The 23,536-nt window shown below is 42.2% G+C and overlaps 1 protein-coding gene across 1 annotated transcript in view; it reads right to left on the minus strand.

The window, feature by feature from the left end:
- Nucleotides 1-19,826, minus strand: part of FHIP2A (FHF complex subunit HOOK interacting protein 2A) — a 256,893-nt gene extending 237,067 nt beyond the window's left edge. The window contains exon 1 of the mRNA XM_069239277.1: nt 19,443-19,826. Within this exon, the coding sequence (XP_069095378.1) occupies nt 19,443-19,487 (45 nt within the window). The 5' untranslated portion in view covers nt 19,488-19,826. The remainder of the gene's footprint in view (nt 1-19,442) is intronic.
- Between the last annotated feature and the right edge of the window lie 3,710 nt (nt 19,827-23,536).

Here is a 23,536-nt window from a genome sequence, read left to right on the forward strand (position 1 = left end):
GACAGTCCTGTACATCTCTAGACACGTTTCAGGATTTTATCCTTCATATTGATCAAAAAACGAATTTCATCAGGGGTTGCTAAGAATGCTGCCACAGTCCTCTCAGGTCTCAGTAATTTTTGCTACAGCCAATATATCAAGTAAGTACAAACTTTATACTGAATTTACCACAATGCAAAGGGACAAACTGTGCTCTGAAGCAGTGTGCTCCCATCCCCCTTCTGCTTAAAGCAACAATATAGTTAGGAGAAAATGTCAGTTAAAAAAAATACCATTTTAAGTTAACAAAACCACTGAAATTCACCAGTTATATAGTTATGTGAACTAGCGCGTGCCCCAAAGTAAATATAACTTGCACCCCCGCCATGCACAGTTTTCTCATCAATAATTTCATTGCAACTGTTGCAGCGATATTCAGTCCTGAACATTTAAAAATTCTTCCTTAGGATCACACTTTTGGAAAGATCATTCCCAAATTCTGTAGCTACCCCGTTGAGAGCCTCATATGTCACACAAGCACGGCTTGCTGCTTCTTTGCAAAGAAACAAAACCTTTTTGTAGCGGTTTCTGTTTGGTCCCACCGGGTGCAGCAATGTGAGATTTCTTGCATGTAAGAACAAGGACAGGGAAACACAACTCTGCTCCCACCCAGCAGGTGCGTTTCAAAAGCTCCTGCCAATAAAAGTAGATATGCCTTCTCTGCCTCTGTTCTTACTACTGTGTCCCAAAGGTGCGCTCCCCAGGACACAGTACTTAAGCCGGAACCGGTAATAGGCTCTTGATTGTCTGCACGGGCCCTAACTCTACATTTATATCAAAGTCGGGATAAAAGCTCAGGATGGCGGGCTGTGGGGTTCCCCCTCCCTTTTCTATAGCATTCGGCCCTGGGGATGGGGTGCCATAGAGGTTCAAGGAGGGTGGCTCCTTGAGGCTCAGGCAGGGAAGTCATTGTCGCACGAAACCCACCACCCCAACCACCGCCCCCATACCATGAGGAATATTTTCCGGCATCTGCCTATCCCTGGGGACGGTTCTTTTACTTCTGCAGCAAATTTGAAGCACATTTCTGAAGAAAGAACATTTTTGACCTCACGTGAAGTCTAGGAGGTCAGGGTATCCCTATCCTGCCCCTCATGTCTTTTTTATCCTTTTCCTAAGTTGGCTGCCAACAAATCCTTGTTGATATGGTGGCAGTCAATTACATCTCACCATGAGATCTGTCAACCCACAGATCTTCTGCTGTGTGAAATATACCAAGTTTTCATTACTGAACAGATTTACACGAAAACACAAAAACACTCTTTCTGTACGAAGATTTTGCTTTCTGACAAATTAGGTGTAAATCAGTTCAGTCATTTGGGCTGCAGCTGTGTTTGAAGAGCCTATTGATAAATTAATAGGGAAACCATGTTTTGGGACCCCCCCTGTTCTTTTTTTAGCAGCCCCTGCTTGACAGAACACCCTGAAAATTTCCAGGGAGGAGAGTAAGAACTTCTTTTTGGGAAATTTTGTGAAGATTTGTTAAACCGCGCCAAAGTTAGTAGGAAACCAGAAAAAGGTTTTCCAATGGAAATGTGTCCTTATCATAACAACCTTATAGCAATTGCTACTTAGATATGGATGTGTATATGTATATATCGTTTTGTATGGATATTGGTGTGTAATGTTCCTTCCCCAACTACAAAGTATAAGGGATTTTGTAAAGTGAATTGTCTGAAAATCATACTGGGATATAGGGAGTGTAAAATGAAAGGCTGTAGGATGTCAGTGTATTTTTCTAACACACAACACTTACATAGCTTGTAAATGAACAGAACAAATATTTCAAACGATATTTCAGTTGTTAGGAAAGCACATTTTTTCTAATTCTTGAGTATGATGGGAATAGAAATTTTAATATAATCAAAAGAAATCACAACACTTTACTAGGTAATATGCAAATGACACTATTTGCACAAACCCCTATTTCCACACATACATAGTTTGATCAGTAAAACTGCTGGTCAGTGGGAAACTATCTGGCCAATTCAATAGAAAATATGTGGTCTGTAAATCACTGTGTACTAAAACACTATGCTTTAGTAATATATGTATCAGAAGTGAGTTTTTAAAAATGAACTGGAAAATTTCCACCCACACCCTTTTGACAATGTTATTAGTGAACTAAAAGGAAGTCATGGTAGGCAAACTACTGAGACAGAAAAAACAAGCATTTGCAATGCAATAGGTCTCGCATTTTCTAGAGTTAGAGCAATTGCATTGTAAATTCAGAAGTGGACTTTTCTTGCCATATAAAGTGCTCAACCATGCCTCATAATTTTGTTTTTTCCTGCAATGTTTTGGTGGTCACTAGTGGCGGCTACTGTAAAAAGAATGGAAAGTCTTGCAAGCATTTGTGTCTCCATTTCAACAAAGCTCGAATTAACTTAACTATAGCAGAGCAGCCTGAGAAGATTTATGGCCCCAATAAAGGAGATAAGCAATGCCCTGTGTGTGGATGTCTCTGAGGGCTGGCGGGAGGGGGCCTTGACAGAGAGACTCCAGATGAAGCTCTGCAAGTTTCACATCATTGCTTCTATGCTTAGCTACATATTACCAGAAAGGGTATATTGTGGATTTTGTGTAAAATAAGCTGATTTTAGGAGCGAGGTAAACGAGGACAGCACTGGAATAAAGCCAATACAGCCACATGGAGGACATGGGAGGAACAGAATGCTGCAATAAAACGCAGGTAGCTAACAGCCTAAAACACTCACAGGGACATTGAGCAACCAAGAAATGACAAATGTAGTCCCTCACAGCAAGAGATAAAGAAACCAAAGTGGAATAATACAGTAGATGGTCATTGCTCTGAAACAGAAAAAGGAGAGAGAAAAAGGCAGAACTGATCACTAGTGGGCAAGAATTTTTAAAGGGCACTGCAACCAACAAATGAAATTGCTTTAAGCCATAAGAAGTATACTAAAAGTATACACAAGGTCGAACGCTTACGCTCAACCTAAAAAGGGAAGGATGCTAGCGAACAAAAGATAAAGAGGAAAAAATAATGAAAAGTGTGAAAAGAAAAAGAAAAATTAACATTAGAAAAAAAAAAAGATGGCGATAGAAACAAGCAGCAAAAGAACCAAAGCATGTATGATCTGACACATTACGGACAAGTAACTTGTGGCTGCCATATACAGACGGGGAAAAGAGGGATTTATAGTAAAATGGATAAAGATGGGAAAAAACACCAGAGAAAGGAAAGAAGAAAGATCTTTAAAAAAAAAAAAAGAAAAAAAAAAAAAAGTGAAAGAACGCATACCGAGTCAAAGGAAAGAGAAAATAAAAACAAGACAAAGAAAGAATGAAGGGAAGGGAAGAGAGAAAAAATGTGAAAGAATTAACGCCTGATGAAAAAAAAAAAAAAAAGAAGAAACAAGGAAAGAAATCATGTTTTTTTCTGAGTTTTAAAGAGGAGGTAGCAAGAGGAAGAGGGATTTATTTTTTATTTTTTTAAAAGGAGAGGAGTAGAAATAAACAGTTTAAAGAAAGAGAGAAACTTAACGTGAGGATTTTAAGAGCTGGAAAGAGAAAAGTGGGAGAGAAAGAAAACATTGAGAGTAAACAAACAAACAGAGTAAAGGAAAGAACAGAGGGAGATAAGTGAAACAAACCCTCCCAAATAAAGATGGCAGCTAAGAACAGATTTGGCTCTCCCACATCCTCAAACAGACGGAGTGTGGAACAGCAGGGGACACTGCAGAACAGCAGGAGGTGCATTAGCAGAGTTGTATGTGAACCCCAATACAGGAATATTGAGGCACTTCAGATCAGAATTGGTGTTATAGACAGAGCTGTGTCCCAGCCCCGGGCTGGAATAACAGAAAGGCAGCAGGTGAGGAATGAAAAACGGAGCGCTGTGCAATTCCTGGTATTGGAATAATGGTACGCTGCAGGTTAGGGTTGAGGTGCACTGACAAGAGTTGTATGCGGGCTGCAGTACTGGAATAGTAACGAGCACACATCAGAAGTGAGGTATATAAATGGAGCCAAGTGTGGACCCTATTACTGGTGTGTCAGTGTTGCCGAATGTTAGCCTAGACGTGCCCTGGTGAAGCTGAGAGTGGGGCCCAGTATGGGAGTGGCACTGCCTCAGCAGAGAGGAGTCCTGAAGGGCATGCGTGTGAGAATTACTACTGAGAAGAAATGTGCACTGAATGTTAGAACTGATGGATTCTGGCGGAGCTATGGTGGTTCCAATCAACAGTGGAGCTGGATGTTAGACTTGAGGTGCACTGGCTGAGCTATGTTTTGGTCTTCTGAGTCCAGTATAGGTTTGAAAGTGGGACTGAATATTAGAACTGAGCTGCTGTAAAGGAACTGCATGTGAACTGGGTCTAAGTATGGGAAAGGAAGAGACCTCGCCTTGGTAGAACTGAGGTGCACTGATGGAGCTTCACCTGAGGTCCTAGTACTGGAACAGCAGAGTGTACTGACTGTAAGAACTGAGGTGCTCTGGCAGATGGCATATATGGGGTTCGCATGGGTGAGGGGCTTGCAGTGTGTGAACGGAGATGCACTGATGGAGCTGTGCCCGAGGCCCTAGTACTGGAACAGCAGTGTGTACTGACTGTAAGAAATTAGGTGCGCTGGCTGACAGAGTCTGTGGGGTTGTGGAATGGGCATGGCTGAGGGGCTTGGAGTGTGTGAACTGAGGTGCACTGGAGCTGCGCCTGAGGTCCCAGTAGTGGAACAGCAGGGTGTACTGACTATAAGAACAGAGGTGCTCTAGCAGACAGCATGTGTGGGGTTCTGACGCTGGCACAGCTGACTGCTTGGAATGTGTGAACTGAAGTGCACTGAGGTAGCTGCGAGTAGGGTCCCAGTATGGAGCAGAAGTGGGCTCTGTCTCTAAGGGTTGCAGAGCCCTGGTAGAGCTGGGTGATGGGTCCCTACATTGGAACAGCAATGGGCACTGATTCATTGGGAGGAGGTGCTTTGGCTGAGCTGCATGTGGGTAGCAGAGATGAAAGAGCAGGGATGCCATACAAAGGTTTCCTAGGTGACATCAGGTTACACATGGGGGCTTTGCCTCTGGAAGGCAAGGCAGGCAGACCAAATGTGACCAGGTTAACAGCCTGATTTATAGCCTTGTTTACAGCTAATCTCAGAAACTGAGATGTTCTGGCAGACAGCGTGTGTGGGGTTCCTGGCACTAGTGCAGCTGAGGGCTTGAAGTGTGTGAAGTTAAGTGCACTGATGGAGCTGCGAGTAGGATCCCAGTATGCAGAAGTGGGCAGTGTCACTAAGGATTGCGGAACCCTGGTAGAGCTGGGTGCCTAGGCTATAAGCGATTACAAGTGATCCTCTGCCCTTGTTCTCAGCACACAGGCAAGCACATTTGGTAAAGAAAATCCAAGCCAAGGAAGGGTGGGAGCCAGGCCTCTGACAGAGGGTGCAAAGAACCCACAAAGACCAAATGTGACCAAGATAGCAGCCTGATTTATAGCCTTGTTTACAGCTAAGCTCAGAGGAAGAATAATCTGCAAATGAAAGGGGCAGCTTCCCCGGACAGGAGCAGGAAACAAAGTAAACAAATGTCTCCTACAGACCAGATAAACAGGACAAAGCGTAATTATACAGTAGTTAGTCCCTTCTCCCACACACAAGGAGGAGAGATAAAGAGACATGGCTGACCACTAGCAAGCAAAGATTTTTAAATGACACTGAAACTAACAAATGAAATAGCTGGAAGCCCAAAGGAGAAGTATACAAGAGGCTGTGCGCTCATGCTCAACCTAAGAAACAGGGTACTTTTCTTTACTGTTATCAAACAAAGCATAGGATAGAATACCTCACCAAGAGAAGGACAACCCTTCTGCTCATTCTGTCTCCTTTTAACTGACTGGCACCTCTGCTTTCTGTGTAGTAGCACCAATACTGGCATGAGCGGCAAGCTAAGGACAAACATTGACTCAGAAGAAGGCCGAATAACAAATATCTCCTATCAATGCATGTGAGAAAGTAACAGAAATAAAGACAACAACTTGCATCCCCAGGACAATGGGACAAGATAATCACATATCAAGAATCTAAAAAGCTTCTACAAAGACATTATATTTGCACACTCAAACTCAATAACAACTTATCACAGTAACAGAAGGTTTAGAATAATCGGGCCCATGACTCCCCCAATCCCCATATTCATAATCAAACCTCAAGGTAAAATTCCAATGCTACACAAGTGACAGGCAATACCTCACCTTCGAACACACACAGCTGCATAGGCATATCCGACAACATTTCACCAAAACACAACTGCTACAAGCCCACGCTACGCACTCCACACTACTCGTATGCACACCTACAGTCATCTATTACAGCTCCGCATATTGCTCTAACGTGCACCCAACAGAGTTGAATCCCAGTTTGGCAGTCTTCTTCTTGGGCGAGTAGTGCCCACACTGATCCTGTTTTACCATCAGAAATATCTCTTAACATGCTCCTTTAGAACACCACCACTCTAAGGTCAAAGAACTAGTACTGGCTCAGACCATGGTTATCTTCCTGTGCTCCTGGAGTAATTACATAATTGCAGGGTTGAGTCGTTTTCAGGTCTTACCTAAGACAGCACATGCACTGTTTGTTGTGAGAAATTTTGCTATCTTACAGAAGGCTTAGAGCCCACACACTGCATTTCATTGGTTGACTTCACTGCCACTCTCATTTGCTTGTTTCTCAATTATTAACTATGTGGGCTTTCCTTTCTGTTCTTGAGTTTCTCCTGTTTCTGGAGCATGAAGGCAGTACAAAATCCTTCCACTGCTTGCTTTTTAAGGTGCTACTTTTCCCTTTTAGGGCTCTACAACAGTGCAAGTGCTTTCTCGCTCTCTCCCTTGAGTGCTTCTCTCACCCCGCCACACACTTTGTTCCTCTCTCTCTCTCCTGGGTGCCTCTACATGTTCCTATGTGTCACCTTCTCATCAAGTGCTTTAGCCCCACCAGCTCCATCTTGCTCTCTTGTGCCCGTTTGATCTCTCCCCAGCATTCCCATGTTGCTTTCCCTTCCCATAGCCTTGTGTTCTCCCACTCAAGCTCAATTTACTACCTCTGCAATCTGCGCCCACATGCCCCCCTCATGCCCATGTTGCTTCCCCTCAATCCACCTGTTTTTTTACTTTTTAGTTGCCAAATCAACTTGGATTGGTAACTAAACAGAAAAAAAGAGGCTGCATCTTTTTGGAGGTGTGCATGCACAATGGGCGTCTCAACAAACTGGCGCAGCTGGCCATTTCAAAAGCATTTTTTTTTGTAGTTCTTTAGCTATGCAGCACAGCACTGGGGATGCTGTGGTGCATGGGTAAAGCCACTGTCAAAGCCATCGGGATGAAAGGGAGACCTATCGACTTTGCCAAAGTTTGTTTGCCTTGGCAGCATTAGCTATGAAGGAATCAGTAAAATGAAACTAGTTACAAATCAAAAGCATATTCTTGGTTAATCCACAATAAAACATACAGACGAAACAATCGCAGAGCACCAGTAGGACTATGGAGATTATCCTACTGCCGGGAGGAACTGGAAGTCTAACAAGCTGTGATAAGATCATAAGAAAGTACAAAAAGAACAGCACACTACTTTCACATTTGTGTTTGTTTCCATCTCTTCTAAAAGTCAAAGCTATACTTTTTAGTGACAGTGAGTGTGTACATATTATGTTTAGAACTAGAAACTAATACTATGATAAATTAGTAAACTGTCAGCTGTCCAATAAAATCAGACAATGATGGCAACTTATTCACCTGTACGCTCTTAACCGAGATCTATACTGATGTTCATCCAGGATATGCTCTATTGTAAGAGGACAATATATTTTTAGAGGCAGCTGCCTGACAACAGTTTGAACTTTCACCCTGACAAGGGGGTGTTTTGCTTCACTAATGACCGAGCTGAAACACTCATGCACTGACAAAAATCTCTGGAATGCGCTTCTTAGTCTAAAGAAGACATTTATTAATTTACTTCGCAAGGTTCATAAAGGAGATTAGCATGCTGAAAGCACACGTTTAAAAATGGTCACAGAAATTAAATGAAAACATATACAAATGATTCTCCGCTGCAACACACAGCAGATATATGTATCTGTATATACATACATATACAATCAATCACAATTCAAAGCAGATAACAAGAATTAAAAAATATGCATCACCATGAGGCACGGGCACATCTGCTTCATCTCCCTCCTATCAGCATCAGATCGCCAGATCCCAGAATTGATCATGGAGAGAAAGAGATCAATTATCCTCACAGGAAGGATGCTCAGCGTCCTAAGCATGTCTGAGATCTGAATCACTCCCCGGTCCATCTGGTCTTGACCTCTTATACTTTGGATAAACAAGAGAGGAGAGTTCTAGAAGCTCCCTCCAACTGCATACGATTATTATTTTTAAAATGCTGATTACTTTAGGTCAGCTTTGAAAAGAACACGTCAGGATTTGGCCAAAATCCCATGGTGCCCTCAATCAAAACAAAACCGTTCCCTGCCATCCAAGTACATTCTTATCAGCCTAAGCTCTTGGTGGGAAAAGAACACACAAAACAAAAACATGAGCACATTGTATAACGTGAGCATGGAAAATTACTTTCAGCTTTTAACGTGCCGGTGGCTAATGCTAGAATAAAGTCAATAGGCAAAATTAAGCTGGTGGTCACTAATGTGACGGTGTGCTGCGAGGCTAAGTGCAACGTGGAGTCAGTGGTCAAAACACAAATATCATTATAGTGGGGGAGGGTGTAGAATAAATAGGGCTCAGAGTACAACTTCTGCTATTATCTGACCTCTGCCTGGCAAAAGGGGCTGTAGGTCAAAATCTACAATATTAATAATCTGCGCAGTTTAGTATCATGTGACCTACTGGATTATTCAATCCAAAATGATTCCACTCATTCGGTTGTCATTTAAATAAATATAAGTAAATGAGCGCACAAGCACTTGACAACAAACAACATTGAATTACTAGGGCAGATGGAAAGAAATAACTATAAAATGCAACAGCCACAACAGTACATCTTGGATAAACACATATTTGGTGCTGCTGGTTGGTATACTTTGAGAGTGCACTGAGGCCTGCCAAACAGACCTCAGTGCCAGTGTTTTAACTTCATACCAAAGTTATGTTGAATAAGATTCACCCAAAAGGCAAGGCCTGACTTACTTATAAGTCTCTAGTACATGATACGCAGGCTATGTAAGACAGAGTGTCCACTCAGGGCTGCAATACATTTTGTGATACCCTTTGTATGACAAAGTACAAAATGGCAGCCAGCTTGCCACAGCAGCCTGGAAAAACAGTGTTTTCACTGCCAGTTCGACTTTGCCATTTAAACCAATGGCAAAGCCACCCTATCCCTTAACATTATTTGTAATTTTCCCCTATGGAGGGCCTATAGAGTCCTATGACAGGAAGCTGTGTTTTAAGACAGACATATTTTTTATATGTTTTAACAGCAAAACATCCAAACTATCATTGTGCTGTAGATAAAATGAGTAGCCCCATTGGCTAGTAGAAGGTTACGGGTTAGCAACCCAACGCAGCTAACTCACGAAAGGGACTACCTAACTCGGTCATGTAAGGTATCAAATTAACTGTGTCATTAAATCTGACCGGATGCCCAAGTCGAATTTAATACAACTATTAAAGGTAAGTAACTTTTAGAAAGCTGCCACTCGGGGCTTCAGCTAGTCTAGCAGCCTCACAAAGGCCCTGACACAGAGACAGCTTTTTGGCTGCCTGGGAAGACGTGTGAATGACTCCCCAGCATAGGAACAAAGGGAGTTGCCGCAGAGAGAGGTGTCCCCTCCTCCCACAGTATGGCAACAGAGGGTGACAACCCAAAAGGCGAGCTTCAAAGGTGAGGCCACCTTTGTGAAAGAAGTAGCGCCAACATCCCGAGCATGCTACTTTTTGTTCCTGCATAAAAAGTGGAGACAGGGTCAAGGAGGTAAGACACCCCCTCCCCCCACCCAAGCCAGTTCTACTGTGGGCATGTAGCCCTCTGCTACCCACACCCCCAAAGTGGGGGACCAACCTCCTGACGATCAACAAATGGTCGTGCCATCTTGAAAGTGGCAAGAATGCGACACCCTGGGATAGCCAGATGCCAAACATCAGAGGAATGTCATCACTAGGTAGGAGGAGAACCAGTAGTACCCCACTGCCTAGTGACCAGGGCACTTTCCTGGGATAAACATGGCATTATTGGCACTCTAACCCTTAGATCCAGCTGAAATAGGAGAAAGAACAGAAGAAGGGCTGCCCAGCTGCTCTTAGACCAGCGCAAAGACATCCTGCACCATCAGAAGGACTTCCCTTTCTGCACGTTGGGCTAGCAAAGTTTTGGACTGTGCCTGTAGCTCCTGGCTCGGGATAAGCAGTTTCCTAAACTACAGCAGTGACTCCAAGGACCAGTCGGCTGATCTCCTGGAACCAGCTCCAGGGAGACAAGAGTTGAAGTTGCCCAAACCGGCAAGTTGGCAGCCACTGCAGACGTTTTGCCACGACTAGACCCCAGGGACTGCCAAGGACAAATCTAGGAAAGTCAAAGTCTGCACTAGATACTGTCTGACCCAGGAGTGCTTTCCAAGTCCAGATTTGTCACACCCACGGACAGTAGGCCCCACCTAAGGATCCTGCTCGAACTGCAGTGCAAGTTGACCAGCAGCCCAGCACTGGCTGGCCTGCTACTGCAACACAGAGGACTTTGAGGGACCCGATCGCTGTGGCCAAGTTTACCCCATTTCACCAACAGACGGAGGAATCACCGCAGAGATACCCTGTTAACCGCATCAGAACCCAAGTATCCTTTGAGCATATTTTGCCTGCATAGCTCAGCACCAGAACACTCCTTAGACTTCTATTGCTCTATGAAATTTGGACATTGCCTTAAAAATGCTCTGGTGGCCAGCTAAGTGTCAAAATTGTCCACTCTGGCCCCCTAGACCTCTGTCCTGCCAGAATTGGCCACCCAGTCCGGGCTGGAGTCGTCAAACTAGCTGTTTCAACCTTTTCAAAAGTTTACAAAGATTTTACCGACCGATTGACCAATGCTTGTTTGCAATTGTATTTAAAGGTGATAATATCTTCAAAAATATGTATGTCCGGAAACCTTTGTTGAATTTTGTTCATCAAGGTATATAAAAATTCATAAAAATATCATCTATTTTTATAAATTAGAGTCATCTTTCTTTTGTGAGTTGTGGCATTCTAATTCCATTGTATTGTGCTGTTACATGCTCCTTTGCTACACCTTACCACTCGCAACCACAGCTATCTAGGGCTAAGGTGAAGTAAACGTACGTGACTGAACCTAAGACAGTATTTCTGAGAGTACTGCACAATAAGGCTCCTCAGCCCCATCATATAGTACACCCAAATCCACACACCCTTTAATACTTTATGTGTAACCTAGCTTTCTAACATTCCCTCACCTTGCACTCTTAACCCTCAACCTTTTATTTCTACATATCAGACTATTTAGTATTCCAAACAACACAAATTTTCACTATTGGCAGCGGCGGCTGGCTCTTATTTACAATGGGAGGGGTGGGGGGTGGCCGGTCAGTTAAAAAAATACAAAATAAAAATCGATATTTACCTTTGGACGGACCCCCTCCTCTCGACGGCTCTCCTTCTTTCCTGGGTCCAACGTGCGATGGAACAAAGGAAACTGCACTAGCCAATCTTGGAACTGCTTTCATGCTGGTAATGAGCATGAAACCAGCGTAAGGATTGGTGGGAGAGGGCTCTCTCAGCACTCACCAGAGCACTGGGGGCCTGTGCCTTCTCTAACCCAGCTGTCTTAAGACAGCTGGGTTAGAGATGTCTAAAGTGCGCATGTCAGGCTGGCTGAAAGGGACATGCGCACTTTAACCCCTTCGCTGCCAGGCCTTTTCCCCCTCCTGTGCCGAGCCTTTTTTTTGGCTATTTGGGGCAGTTCGCGCTTATGCCCTCATAACTTTTTGTCCACATAAGCTAGCCAAGCCAAATTTGCGTCCTTTTTTTCCAACATCCTAGGGATTCTAGAGGCACCCAGACTTTGTGGGTTCCCTTGAAGGAGGCCAAGAAATTAGCCAAATTACAGTGAAAATTTCATTTTTTTTTTTTTTAATGGGAAAAAGTGGCTGCAGAAGAAGGCTTGTGGTTTTTTCCCTGAAAATGGCAGCAACAAAGGGTTTGCAGTGCTAAAATTACCAGCTTCCCAGCTTTCAGGAACAGGCAGACTTGAATCAGAAAACCCAATTTTTTAACACATATTTGGCATTTTACTGGGACATACCCCATTTTTACAATTGTTTGTGCGTTCAGCCTCCTTCCAGTCAGTGACAGAAATGGGCGTGAAACCAATGCTGGATCCCAGAAACCTGAAAAGTAGACAAAATTCTGAATTCAGCAAGGGGTCATTTGTGTAGATCCTACAAGGGTTTCCTACAGAAAATAACAACTGAAAAAGAAAAATATTGAAATTGAGGTGAAAAAAACATCACTTTTTCTCTACGTTTTACTCTGTAACTTTTTCCTGCAATGTCAGATTTTCGAAAGCAATATACCGTTACGTCTGCTGGACTCCTCTGGTTGCGGGAATATATAGGGCTTGTAGGTTCATCAAGAACCCTAGGTACCCAGAGCCAATAAATGAGCTGCACCCTGCAGTGCGTTTTCACTCTATACCGGGTATACAGCAATTCATTTGCTGAAATATAAAGAGTGAAAAATAGCTATCAAGAAAACCTTTGTATTTCCAAAAAGGGCACAAGATAAGGTGTTGAGGAGCAGTGGTTCTTTGCACATCTCTGAATTCCGGGGTGACCATACTAGCATGTGAATTACAGGGCATTTCTCAAATAGATGTCTTTTTTACACACTCTCTTATATTTGGAAGGAAAAAATGTAGAGAAAGACAAGGGGCAATAACACTTGTTTTGCGAATCTATGTTCCCCCAAGTCTCCCGATAACAATGATACCTCACTTGTGTAGGTAGGCCTAGCGCCCGCGACAGGAAACGCCCCAAAACACAACGTGGACACATCACATTTTTTAAAAGAAAACAGAGTTGTTTTTTGCAAAGTGCCTACCTGTAGATTTTGGCCTCTAGCTCAGCCGGCGCCTAGGGAAACCTACCAACCCTGTGCATTTTTGAAAACTAGAGACCTAGGGGAATCGAAGATGGGGTGACTTGCGGGGCTCTGACCAGGTTCTGTTACCGAGAATCTTTTGCAAACCTCCAAATTTGGCTAAAAAAACATGTTTTCCTCACATTTTGGTGAGAGAAAGTTCTGGAATCAGAGAGGAGCCACAAATTTCCTTCCACCCAGCGTTCCCCCAAGTCTCCTGATAAAAATGATACCTCACTTGTGTGGGTAGGCCTAGCGCTCGCCACTGGAAATGGCCCAAAACACAATGTGGACACTTCACATTTTTTCAGAGAAAACAGTGCCTACCTGTGGATTTTGGCCTCTAGCTCAGCCGGCACCTGGGGAAACCTAGCAAACCAGTGCATTTTTGAAAACTAGAAACCCAGGGAGCTCCCTTATGTCCATTTCAAAAAAATAAATAAATCCCTGGTGTCTAGTGGTTTCTGCCCCCTCGTCAAAATAGGCCAATCTGCCCCCAAGGGGGGCAGAAACGGCCTAAATATAATTTGCCCCCTAGGGGAGCGACCCTTGCCTAAGGGGTCGCTCCCCACCTAAAATAGAACCAAAAAAAAAAGAAAAAAAAAAAAGGGTCCCTGGTGCCTAGAGGTTTCTGCCCCCCCTGGGGGGCAGATCGGCCTAATAATAGGCCAGAAAAGGCCTTCCCCCAAAAAATGACCCCCCTGGGAGCGACCCTTGCCCAAGTGGTCGCTCCCTTATGTAAATTTCCCAAAAAAATCCCTGGTGTCTAGTGGGGTTTCAAAAGCCGGATTGCAAGCAATCCGGCTTTTGAAACCCTGGGAGAGACTGGGAGAGACTTCAAAGGGAAGGAAATACATTTCCTTCCCTTTGAAGCCTCTCCGGGCCTCCCCCACGTGATTGAAAGAGAAATGCTTAGCATTTGGGGAGACCCTGTGACTAATCAGCGCGCACTTGCGCGCTGACGTCACTGGGGGGGTTGGGAGGGCGGGGTGGAAGGGGAAGGGCTTCCCCTTCCATCCCTGACTTGGGGGGGGGGGGGAAGCACACAGAGGGAGCGGGAGCGCTCCCTCTGGGCTGTGTGCCGAGGACGTAGTGGTTACGTCCTCGGCACAGCAGCACGGTGCCGAAGGACGTAACCACTACGTCCTCGGCACAGAAGGGGTTAAACAAGTGCACAGCTCCCTGCTGGAAGGGGCGCTGAACAAAAAAAATTGTAATAAACAAAGCTTATTACCATTTTCTTTTTTTGTCCTGGGGGCATTTTTCTGAGTGGGGCGACGCTCTTCCGCTCTCGTGGACGGGCTGTCCCTGTCTACCGGGCAAAGAGTTTCCAACTGTACAGCGCAATGAAAATGAAAATATGTAACTAGGTACTAGAGACTTTAACATTAATTTGGCAGGTGGCAACATTTCAGAGGGCACTATCCGCTAGTAAAAGAAGGTCACCTATTAACTTGAGAAGGACACTGAACTTTATTTTAACAAATGCTTGTACTGTTGTTCTTTTAGACCTAGTTTGAGAGTACTGCTGTCACCAGACCTTTAATGAACAAAGAATGCTCTTTAAGAAATGCTATTGAGAGAAGGGATTTGGCTGCACACTCATGTTGACTGCATTCTGTATAGTATATGATTGTGTATATGTTTTGTTGCTTCTGCTAAAAGAGAGTGCTTACATTTCAGTTTTTGCCAGGTTCAGTTGTGGGAAAGGTTACCCGGAGTGTGGAATTTAATAAAATATCTACTTGCCAATGGGATAGGTTGCTTCATAAATCTATTTGTCCTGTAAAAATATCTGCTTGTCTCTTTGGTGCCATGCAGTGAGGCAACAAATTACTGCAGCAATCTCATTATATAGGAGCTCTGATAATAGCCTCTCTGATTTTACCAGGGCTAATACTATAGATGGGCTTGAATACTAGCATACTAGCAATTTCCTTATTTTGTCACCTTTCTGCAGATCTACATCCTGGGCTCGAAGTAGCGGTAAGCAATTGTTCCACGGTTGGAATGTCCTTTTGAGTCTGTGCAAACGTATCATCCTGCATGTTATAAAGGTTTTCAGCAGCTCTTCTCTGATCATTTCCCAAACTAAGAAAGGTAGTGCAGTCTGAGCCCACGACATTTATTTAGAGCGGTCATCCTAATAATAAAGGCTTTGCATTAATGAAGCATGAATACAAGTTGGAACAGCATTAATATACGGACACAAATATTACCTCAACTGCAGACAATTCCCTTTCCTGCTCGATAATGTCGTATTGTAAATTGGCAGCCAGAGGACTGGGCCTGCTCGTCCCAATAACAGACTAAACCTGGAAACTTCTTGTCTTTGACTCCAAACAAACAATATGTCCTGAGCGTCGAACTCTAGAAATTTCATACCACTGCTTATTTATGCTCACAACAGGACATAAGGTCTGACTTATTTATTATGAAAAAAATATGTTAAAGACAATATGTATTTATGGGTGGCTTATTATTCTACTCTATTAAAGCCTGCAGATAGGCATTTTGTTAGTTGGAATCTCACAGCTTACTGCAGAAAGCATGGCTTTTGGTGTTGGGTATCCCTTTTACAAATCCCTGGGGGAATAAGATTAGCACAGTAAGAATCCTTACTAGGTCCTCTTAGGAGTGGTTGTCTATAGGGGTGTTCGAAATGCATATAATTTATATTTGCATAATTACACAACATTTCTGGAAAATTAAGTTATGCACAATTAAAACCCATCACTTAGCATTATATTTTAGAACGGGATGCAAATTTGTGTTTTTTTAATGCAAAAATACACTTTGGGGTAAGAAATGGGACGAAAAATACAACTACAGCGATCAAAACCTGCTTTGGTTCTGGCTGTTTAAGTTATTCGCACACAATTGCTGTACACTTTTTACTGTGAATGGCATGTTATTATGTAACATGACATAATGGTGTAATTTGGGGAATTTATCCGGGGCCTATTTGTATATTGTTTTGTCACTTGTAATTATGTACATAGTTGGATTTTTAACAGTGAAAGTCTGATGGTTGCATTTTGGGGGAAGCTTAGGTTATAGTAACAAAATACAAGCAAATGATTAAGGCTATAGATCTGATTGGATTATTGGCAAAAGGCTAAATCAGATGCTATTGGTCTCATCTGTGTATTATACAAAATTAGGACAAGCAGTAGGAAATTATCACTATACTTTAAAAAGCGCATGTTAGAGCTAATAGGCTTTATTTTTTTCAGTTCTTTTTAGCACAAACTCAGCCCTGGGCATTTTACATGAACAACAGGTACATTACAAAAGGTAAGATGTTTTAATTTATTTAAGCACTTGGAGATTATGTGATTAGACCAAAATCACAGGATATTGAGCCGACATTGCAACTCAGACATGGTTCTCCAGTTCCGAAGTCAACAGTTGTCTATAATGCCACACCCTCTCTCCTTTTATGGTGGATTTGCATTACTCTGCGTTCAAAGGTGTAGACGTGCATTTTGCTATACAGACTTTCACTGTTTACTGTAGTAGGCAAGGTTTTTGCTGTTGGTTATCCCTTCTGACAAATCAGTGGTGCTAGAGGATTTGTACAGTAATAATCCTTATGAGACCGCTTAACATAGATGCATAGTGATACTTCAACTGTAATGTTGCACATATTGTAATTTGGGAAAGCATATTTCAGAAATCTTAGGCCTGATCTGTTTTTTTATAAAAAAGTTACGACACAGGCAGGAGACCTGACCTATTTATTGAGAAAAGCATAAGGTCATCAAGGGTGGATTCACATTTCACTGTTAAAGCCTCTAGAGTATTGTATTCTGTGGAATCTCACAGATTATCATAGTAAAAAATGTTTTGGTGTTGGAGGACCCCTATGACAAGCCCTGGTTGTAGACGATCTGCACTGAGAAGATCCCGGATATGCCCTCTTGGGATGGATGAAATATTGTTTCTTAATTTTATTTGTGTTCATATTTGTAATGCTATGTATGTGTGTCTTAAATTCAGAAGGCCATGTCAAATGTCATAGGCCTGATTTATTTTGAAGGCAGTAGATTTATACTACGATAATTTCTAGGACAGCATGACCGACTGAGTTGTCTGCTGTGCTTGTTATCAAAACAATTCATTAAAAAAAATACATGTGAATACATGCACACTAATTGGATGTCATACACATCCTGCTTTCACCGATGACAGCTCATCATATATGACAATGGATCAGCCATTGGTTATATTCCCTGGTGAATTATGGCATTTTTGCCTGATCACATGTGCATATGTACCTGAAAATTAGTGCAAACCAGTACCGGGACCGATTGTCCAGTCTTTCAATTTTGCTTACTCTCTTTTTATGTCGTCTCAGTTTCTTTCCTTCTCTTGTTTTACTGCTTTATAGAGCAACCTGCAGCTCTCCACACAATAAAAATGGGCATCTTGTTTGCTGGAAATTTAAATTGTAGTGCACCGCATCCAGAATGCCCATTGCTTTTAAACTAGGCAGCGATCTTGGGAATCATTGTTTTACCATCCAAAGATTTTAGAAATGTTATGTAAGCGAGCTGCAATAGGAAGTAATATTAATACTATGCTAAATAAATAACATTCAAAGATGAATGACCATTTTGGAATGACACCTGTATGGTGTTTCAATGTTTTATAAATCCAAGACTGACACCATGTTTCATTTAAACCTGGCAGCTATTAAGGATCTTAAAAACAATGGGAAATTATATGCAACTCCATTGTAATCTGGCAACTTGCTGCTATAAATACATACGCCCGCCATGTTTGGGCAGTACCATGTTTTCTTCTTTTTACTCCTTCTCTTTTAATTTATCTTTCATACCTGTTGAGTTTGTATGTGTTTTACTATGGATAGATAAGGGGGTTAAAGTAAGAATGAGTCAGTGAGTTGAAGAATTGACGCATGAGTCTAAGGACGAGGGACACAGTTCATGTATGATGAATAAGCGCCTAAACTCACCTGTAACTGAATAAACACTTTCAGCAACAGGTCTGACTTACTGGTATTGTCAAACGTTGTTAATCAAATGGGGACCAGAATACTCAATTACACTGTGAAGTGCTTCAGTTTTGTAGAACTAAATTTGAATAAATGAATCTGCAACCCTAACAAGACATCCATAGTTCTGAAACTATTCACCCAAAAAAAGGTGTTTGCATAATTTATGTACCACCCTTACAAGGCTACCTGTCTTTGCATTCAAACATAGTACTTTCAAATATTAGGAGCCCGCTTACTGCACAAAAAGCCACTATCAATGATATAATATGACATTGCTGTTTACAATAACAAGCATACATTAATGTAGGAATAAAATAAACTACTGGTGATACATAATAAGGACATGACAGGTCATCTGTAGTAAAGACGGCTGCTTTAGCACTGTAGCACAACAATCGTGGAATACGAAATGGTTTCTAGACATAATTCGCTAAATGTGTATTTCCCCTGAGTCAACTATTATGATATACTTGTGGGCTTTTGGTCATCGCGACCAGATATGATATGATGTACCATGCATTAAGACCAGTTATATTTAAGCACTTGAAATGATGGAAACAACTTAAAATGTAGTTTCAGTTAAAAATAAAAATAAAAATAAAAATAAAAAAAACACAAGTGGAAAAACACACAGGGTCGCAACCAAATACGAAGATCCCGCGGACGCCATAAATTAGGCATAGTTGATACACTCATGCTAACCTTTTTTTAAGGTGGGGCAGTTAACAAACTTAACTGCACTGCTCATGGCAAGATAATCCATTACCCTTTACTTCTGTGTGTCATGTGTCATGGACTGCAGGGTCACGCTTGTGAGCGCTGTCAGGGGCTTCAAGAACTCCCGTAACCGCTCTCATCCCTTAAGTCAGGGGCTACAGACAGTCCACTGCTTCACCTGTGCTAGAGGCTGCACGATTCAAATGGCTTGGCCTCTTCTCCCTGCAATCAGAGGTTGTGGGAACTGGAACAGGTCCCCTATTCAGCCAAGCAATGCGGTTAGCCACCTATAAGTGTCAACTTCCTCACAATGTCCATGTCCTTTCAGAATTAGGCCTCATCCCCGACATCACCTACCATGGTTCCCCTTCTTTTATTCCCCCTCTATTGGAGTCTACTCAGTGGCGACTCCAAGATATCAGATATCTAGATTACAGTCTTCCCAGTACCACCCTTTCTCCCTCCCTTCGCAACACCTTGTCTAGGCCGAACAGCCCGGGACTCGCGCTGAGCGGTAGTAAGCCCCCCTCTTCTGCCCGGTTGCTTACCGCCTCCACGGCGTGCTGCAGTATAGATGTGATCTTGGAGAACATCCTGGAGCGCTGCAGCCGCTGCCGGGAGTTCCTGCCCAGCTCTTCCAGCCGCCGGCGGCGCTCCAGGGTCAAACCGGGGCGAGGGGTCTCGCTGCTAAACGGCCTGCGGAGATCCCGGACACCGTGGCACTGACAGCAGCGGCAGCACACCGATCTAGGGCTACCACCGGCGACCGCTCGGTGGCGCCCGAATCCAAAACGTCCAGCTGCCAACTACAGGGAAGAAGCGTCACCAGGGGCGTCCCTATGAGACATAGACATCATGGGTACGGAAGAAGGGCAGTCAAAACAAAACAGAGAGTACGCCACGTTTACATCTGGTTGAGTACTTCTCATTGTATTGTAGAAGAAGTATTCCCGTTCTAAAATGGAAAGCACGCTCGCGTCCACTTATGACGCTACTTCTCCGTAAAATGAGACGTGTTCCATAGTTCAAGATGTCGTCTGTAGCTGCGCCTTGTATTCTCTTTTCTGAAGCACGACAATAAGAATCCGTCCCATTCGAAGATGGCCGTTTTCAAAGCGTGACTGCTATATTGAAATTAAACACATAATTATTATTAACAACAATGGAGCATGTTTTGATCGCCCGTCTAGGCCATATTTTCATTCGGATACAAATATTTAACTGCCTTTTGTTTTAAAACGATATTTTATTGCTTTCTAGGCACTTATTTTTTAACATCGGCGGCCATTTCGGAATGGGAGCTTTACGTTTCCAGTGAAGATGGTTATTTGCGATTCAGGGAAAAAATAGAACACATACATACGTGCCAACATGTTGAACCTAGTATGAGAGCGAGTTTGAATACAAAATCTGGGGTATTGTTTTTCCCCATTCTCTCTCTCTCTCTCTCTCTCTCTCTCTCTGGATGCACCCTCATTATAGAAGCACCATCTCATTTATAATTGGTCAATTACTTTTCCTTGTTACCACTTGCTCTTCAATCAGGCCCGTAGCATGGATCTTTCCTTGAGGTGTCTGTTAGGTATTAACAAGCTGCAACAAAACATTTGTAAACTTCACGTGTAATTATAGTCTTTATTCGCTGAAGTCAATAAAGAAAGTTTTATGAACTTGAAATACTTTTATTATAAGAATCAATTAGTTATAAATCTTTAGAGATCAATAAAGTCATACAGAAACACGCATGAAGCGTGTCCTGAACCTGTCCCTATTCTCCTCGTTCCTACTTTACAGAATGAATGAACATTTACAGAAGCAGGTTCTCATAATCAGTTCAGTCTGACATTTCACAAATAGGTTAAAAAGTATTCCCTTTCCTTCTCTAACAAAGTTTCCCACCCCTATCAGCTCCAAGTGTTTACTGTTATAATTTTACTCTGTAACACTTTATCAAGTCCTCTCTGTTCCCGTACAATGCTGAAGTCTACTCTGCAGCGGAATGATTAACTATCTCAAACTCAACTCAAGAACCAGGCAACTTATACGGTTAAGGCGGTAGTCAATATTGGTGTCTCATGGGTCTCTGAACATCAGCTTCGGGGTCTCTGCTCTCATACTCTCAAAGTAATTGTGGTAGGATTCCAAAAATATAGAAGGAAGAGTCTTCTAGTTGAATCCAAGTGTAAAGTTTATTCCAGGAAAAGGACCCACAACTACAAGCCAGGACTTCAATATTCCAACTCACAAAGTCCCATCCTCATATTCTAGAAGACTCACTTGTGACAAAAAATTACATATATATAATTCTACTCATGAACTACAAGTTCCACTAAACTAAACAACAATACACATAAAACACCATCCCCCTTTATATGCAAATTACAACAAAAACAAAGAATTAATACATGATAAAATCTTGTTCCACCATCCTTTGCCATGCAGTAAAACAGCTCTTCTAGTAACTCTCTCAACTTTGACAGGTACTGTAAACCTTGATTCACCATTGTTTATTTTCAAACGTTTTCTAACTAAAACCCACTCTCCGGGTTTCACATCCAGATTTCTTACATTATTCACTTTATTAAAATATACTTTGCTAGCATTCTTTTTCTTCCTCACTTGCGTGCTAACATGATCCAATGCCACTCCATTTTCACTGCCTTCTGTTTTATCATCTAGCCATGTGGGCATTAATGTGAATCTCTTCCCATTAAAAAGACAAACGGTGCAAACCCAGTGGTACTGTGGGGCATGATATTGTAACACCATACTTTTTGCTGTAAATATTCAGAAACATTAAGATCATTAGCAACAACCATCTGCAATCCTTCTTTCGATAGGTGGTTGGCTGTTTTAACTAAACCTCTTGAAGGACTGTACAATGGCACTTTATAATGTTTTACAGAATGTTTGTTTAACAATTCTGCCATTTCATCAGGCACAAAGTGTGTCCCATTATCTGTATCAAACTCCTTTGTCAGACCTTCAACCTGAAACAATCGTTCTAAAAATGTAATCATTGTGCTAGCGTCAGCTGTCCAGACAAAAGCAAAATACAACTATTTAAAAAAAAAATCGATGGCTGCTTTCATATATATCTTCTCATTCTTCAGTATGTTGAACGGTCCATCAAAATCAAAACCAATCTTCTCCCACGCATTAATGGGCCATTCAGTGAAACATATCGGATTAGTACTCACTTTCCAATTTTTATCTGAGCATAAACACTTGGCACACTTATCAATATATCTTTTTACTTGAATGTCTAAGCCAGGCCACCTGTAATATTGTTTTATATTTTTCACAGCGACTGAAATACCCAAATGTCCTTGGTGTTATAGTGAAATTATCCTTTGTTGTAATTCTACAGGTGGCACAAACATATTCTGTCTCATTACTATGTCACTGACGACTGATAACTCTGGTGCTACTTGCACAAACAACTTCAATTCATTATTCAAGTTTCTATCAGAAAGCCAACTAGCAATACGGTAATCCTTAACTTTGGTTAGACATTCATCATAAGTACAGCTCTCACTCTGCCCTTCCTCCTATATTTTGAAGTCTTCAGTAGCATCTTAAATAGCAATTACTCATTCCTCATCCATATTATGTCCACTCTCACCTTCATCAACAGGCAAACGCGAAAGACAATCTGCTCTAATATTCTTCCTGCCTGGAATATACTTTGTCAAAATTAAATTCCTGTAGCTTAGACATTAATGGTATTAATCTATAAGACACTTTGCTGGAGCAACTGTCACCCAATATATATAAAAACGGTTTGTAATCTGTGTAAAGGTCAAATCTAGTGCCCCAAATGCACATTTTGAATTTTTCTGCTGCGCAAGAGTAAGCAAGCACTTCTTGTTCTATGGTGCTATATTTTTGTTCAGTTGCCTTCAACATTCTTGATGCAAAGGCAATAGTATTCTCTTACCCACCTAAAAACTGACAATACAGCACCAAGACCTAAGGAGCTGGCATCCATAGTAATAATACTTTTCACACCATAAGTGAACGGCTTAATAGCAGAAGCACCCACCATTACATCTTTTACTGTATTAAAAGCTAGCTGGTCTTCCTCAGTCCACATAAGGTTGGCAAAATCAATAGTTGTCTCTTGCCCATCTACAAACTGACTTAATACACCACCAAGACCTTAGGAGCTGGCATCCACAGTAATAATACTTTTCACACCATAACTGAAGGGCTTATTAGCAGAAACACCCACCATCCATTAAATCTTTTACTATGTTAAGAGCTAGTTGTTCTTCTTCAGTCATATACATTTGCCATTTTCTTCAAAAATGCCCTCAAAGGTTGTACAAGCAAAGCGTATCCATGAAGAAATCTGGAGTAATATTCGCTCAGACCTAGAAATGCTCTGAATGAATCTTTGTCTTTAGGTACTCGGGCTTCCACAATAGGCTTAACAAGGGACGACTTAGGTGTGATACCCTTATCTTAAATATTATGTCCTAGATAATCACTTGATTTATTAAAAACATAAATTTTATTGTTGGCCATAACACTATGGGGGTCATTACAACATTGGCGGTAAAAGGCGCTTACCGCCGTGCAGAAGACCGCCAATACACCGCCGCGGCCGCGGCAATCCGCCACAGCTATTATGACACAC

The sequence above is a fragment of the Pleurodeles waltl genome, chromosome 6 (assembly GCF_031143425.1).
Source record: "Pleurodeles waltl isolate 20211129_DDA chromosome 6, aPleWal1.hap1.20221129, whole genome shotgun sequence".
Lineage (NCBI taxonomy): Eukaryota > Metazoa > Chordata > Amphibia > Caudata > Salamandridae > Pleurodeles > Pleurodeles waltl.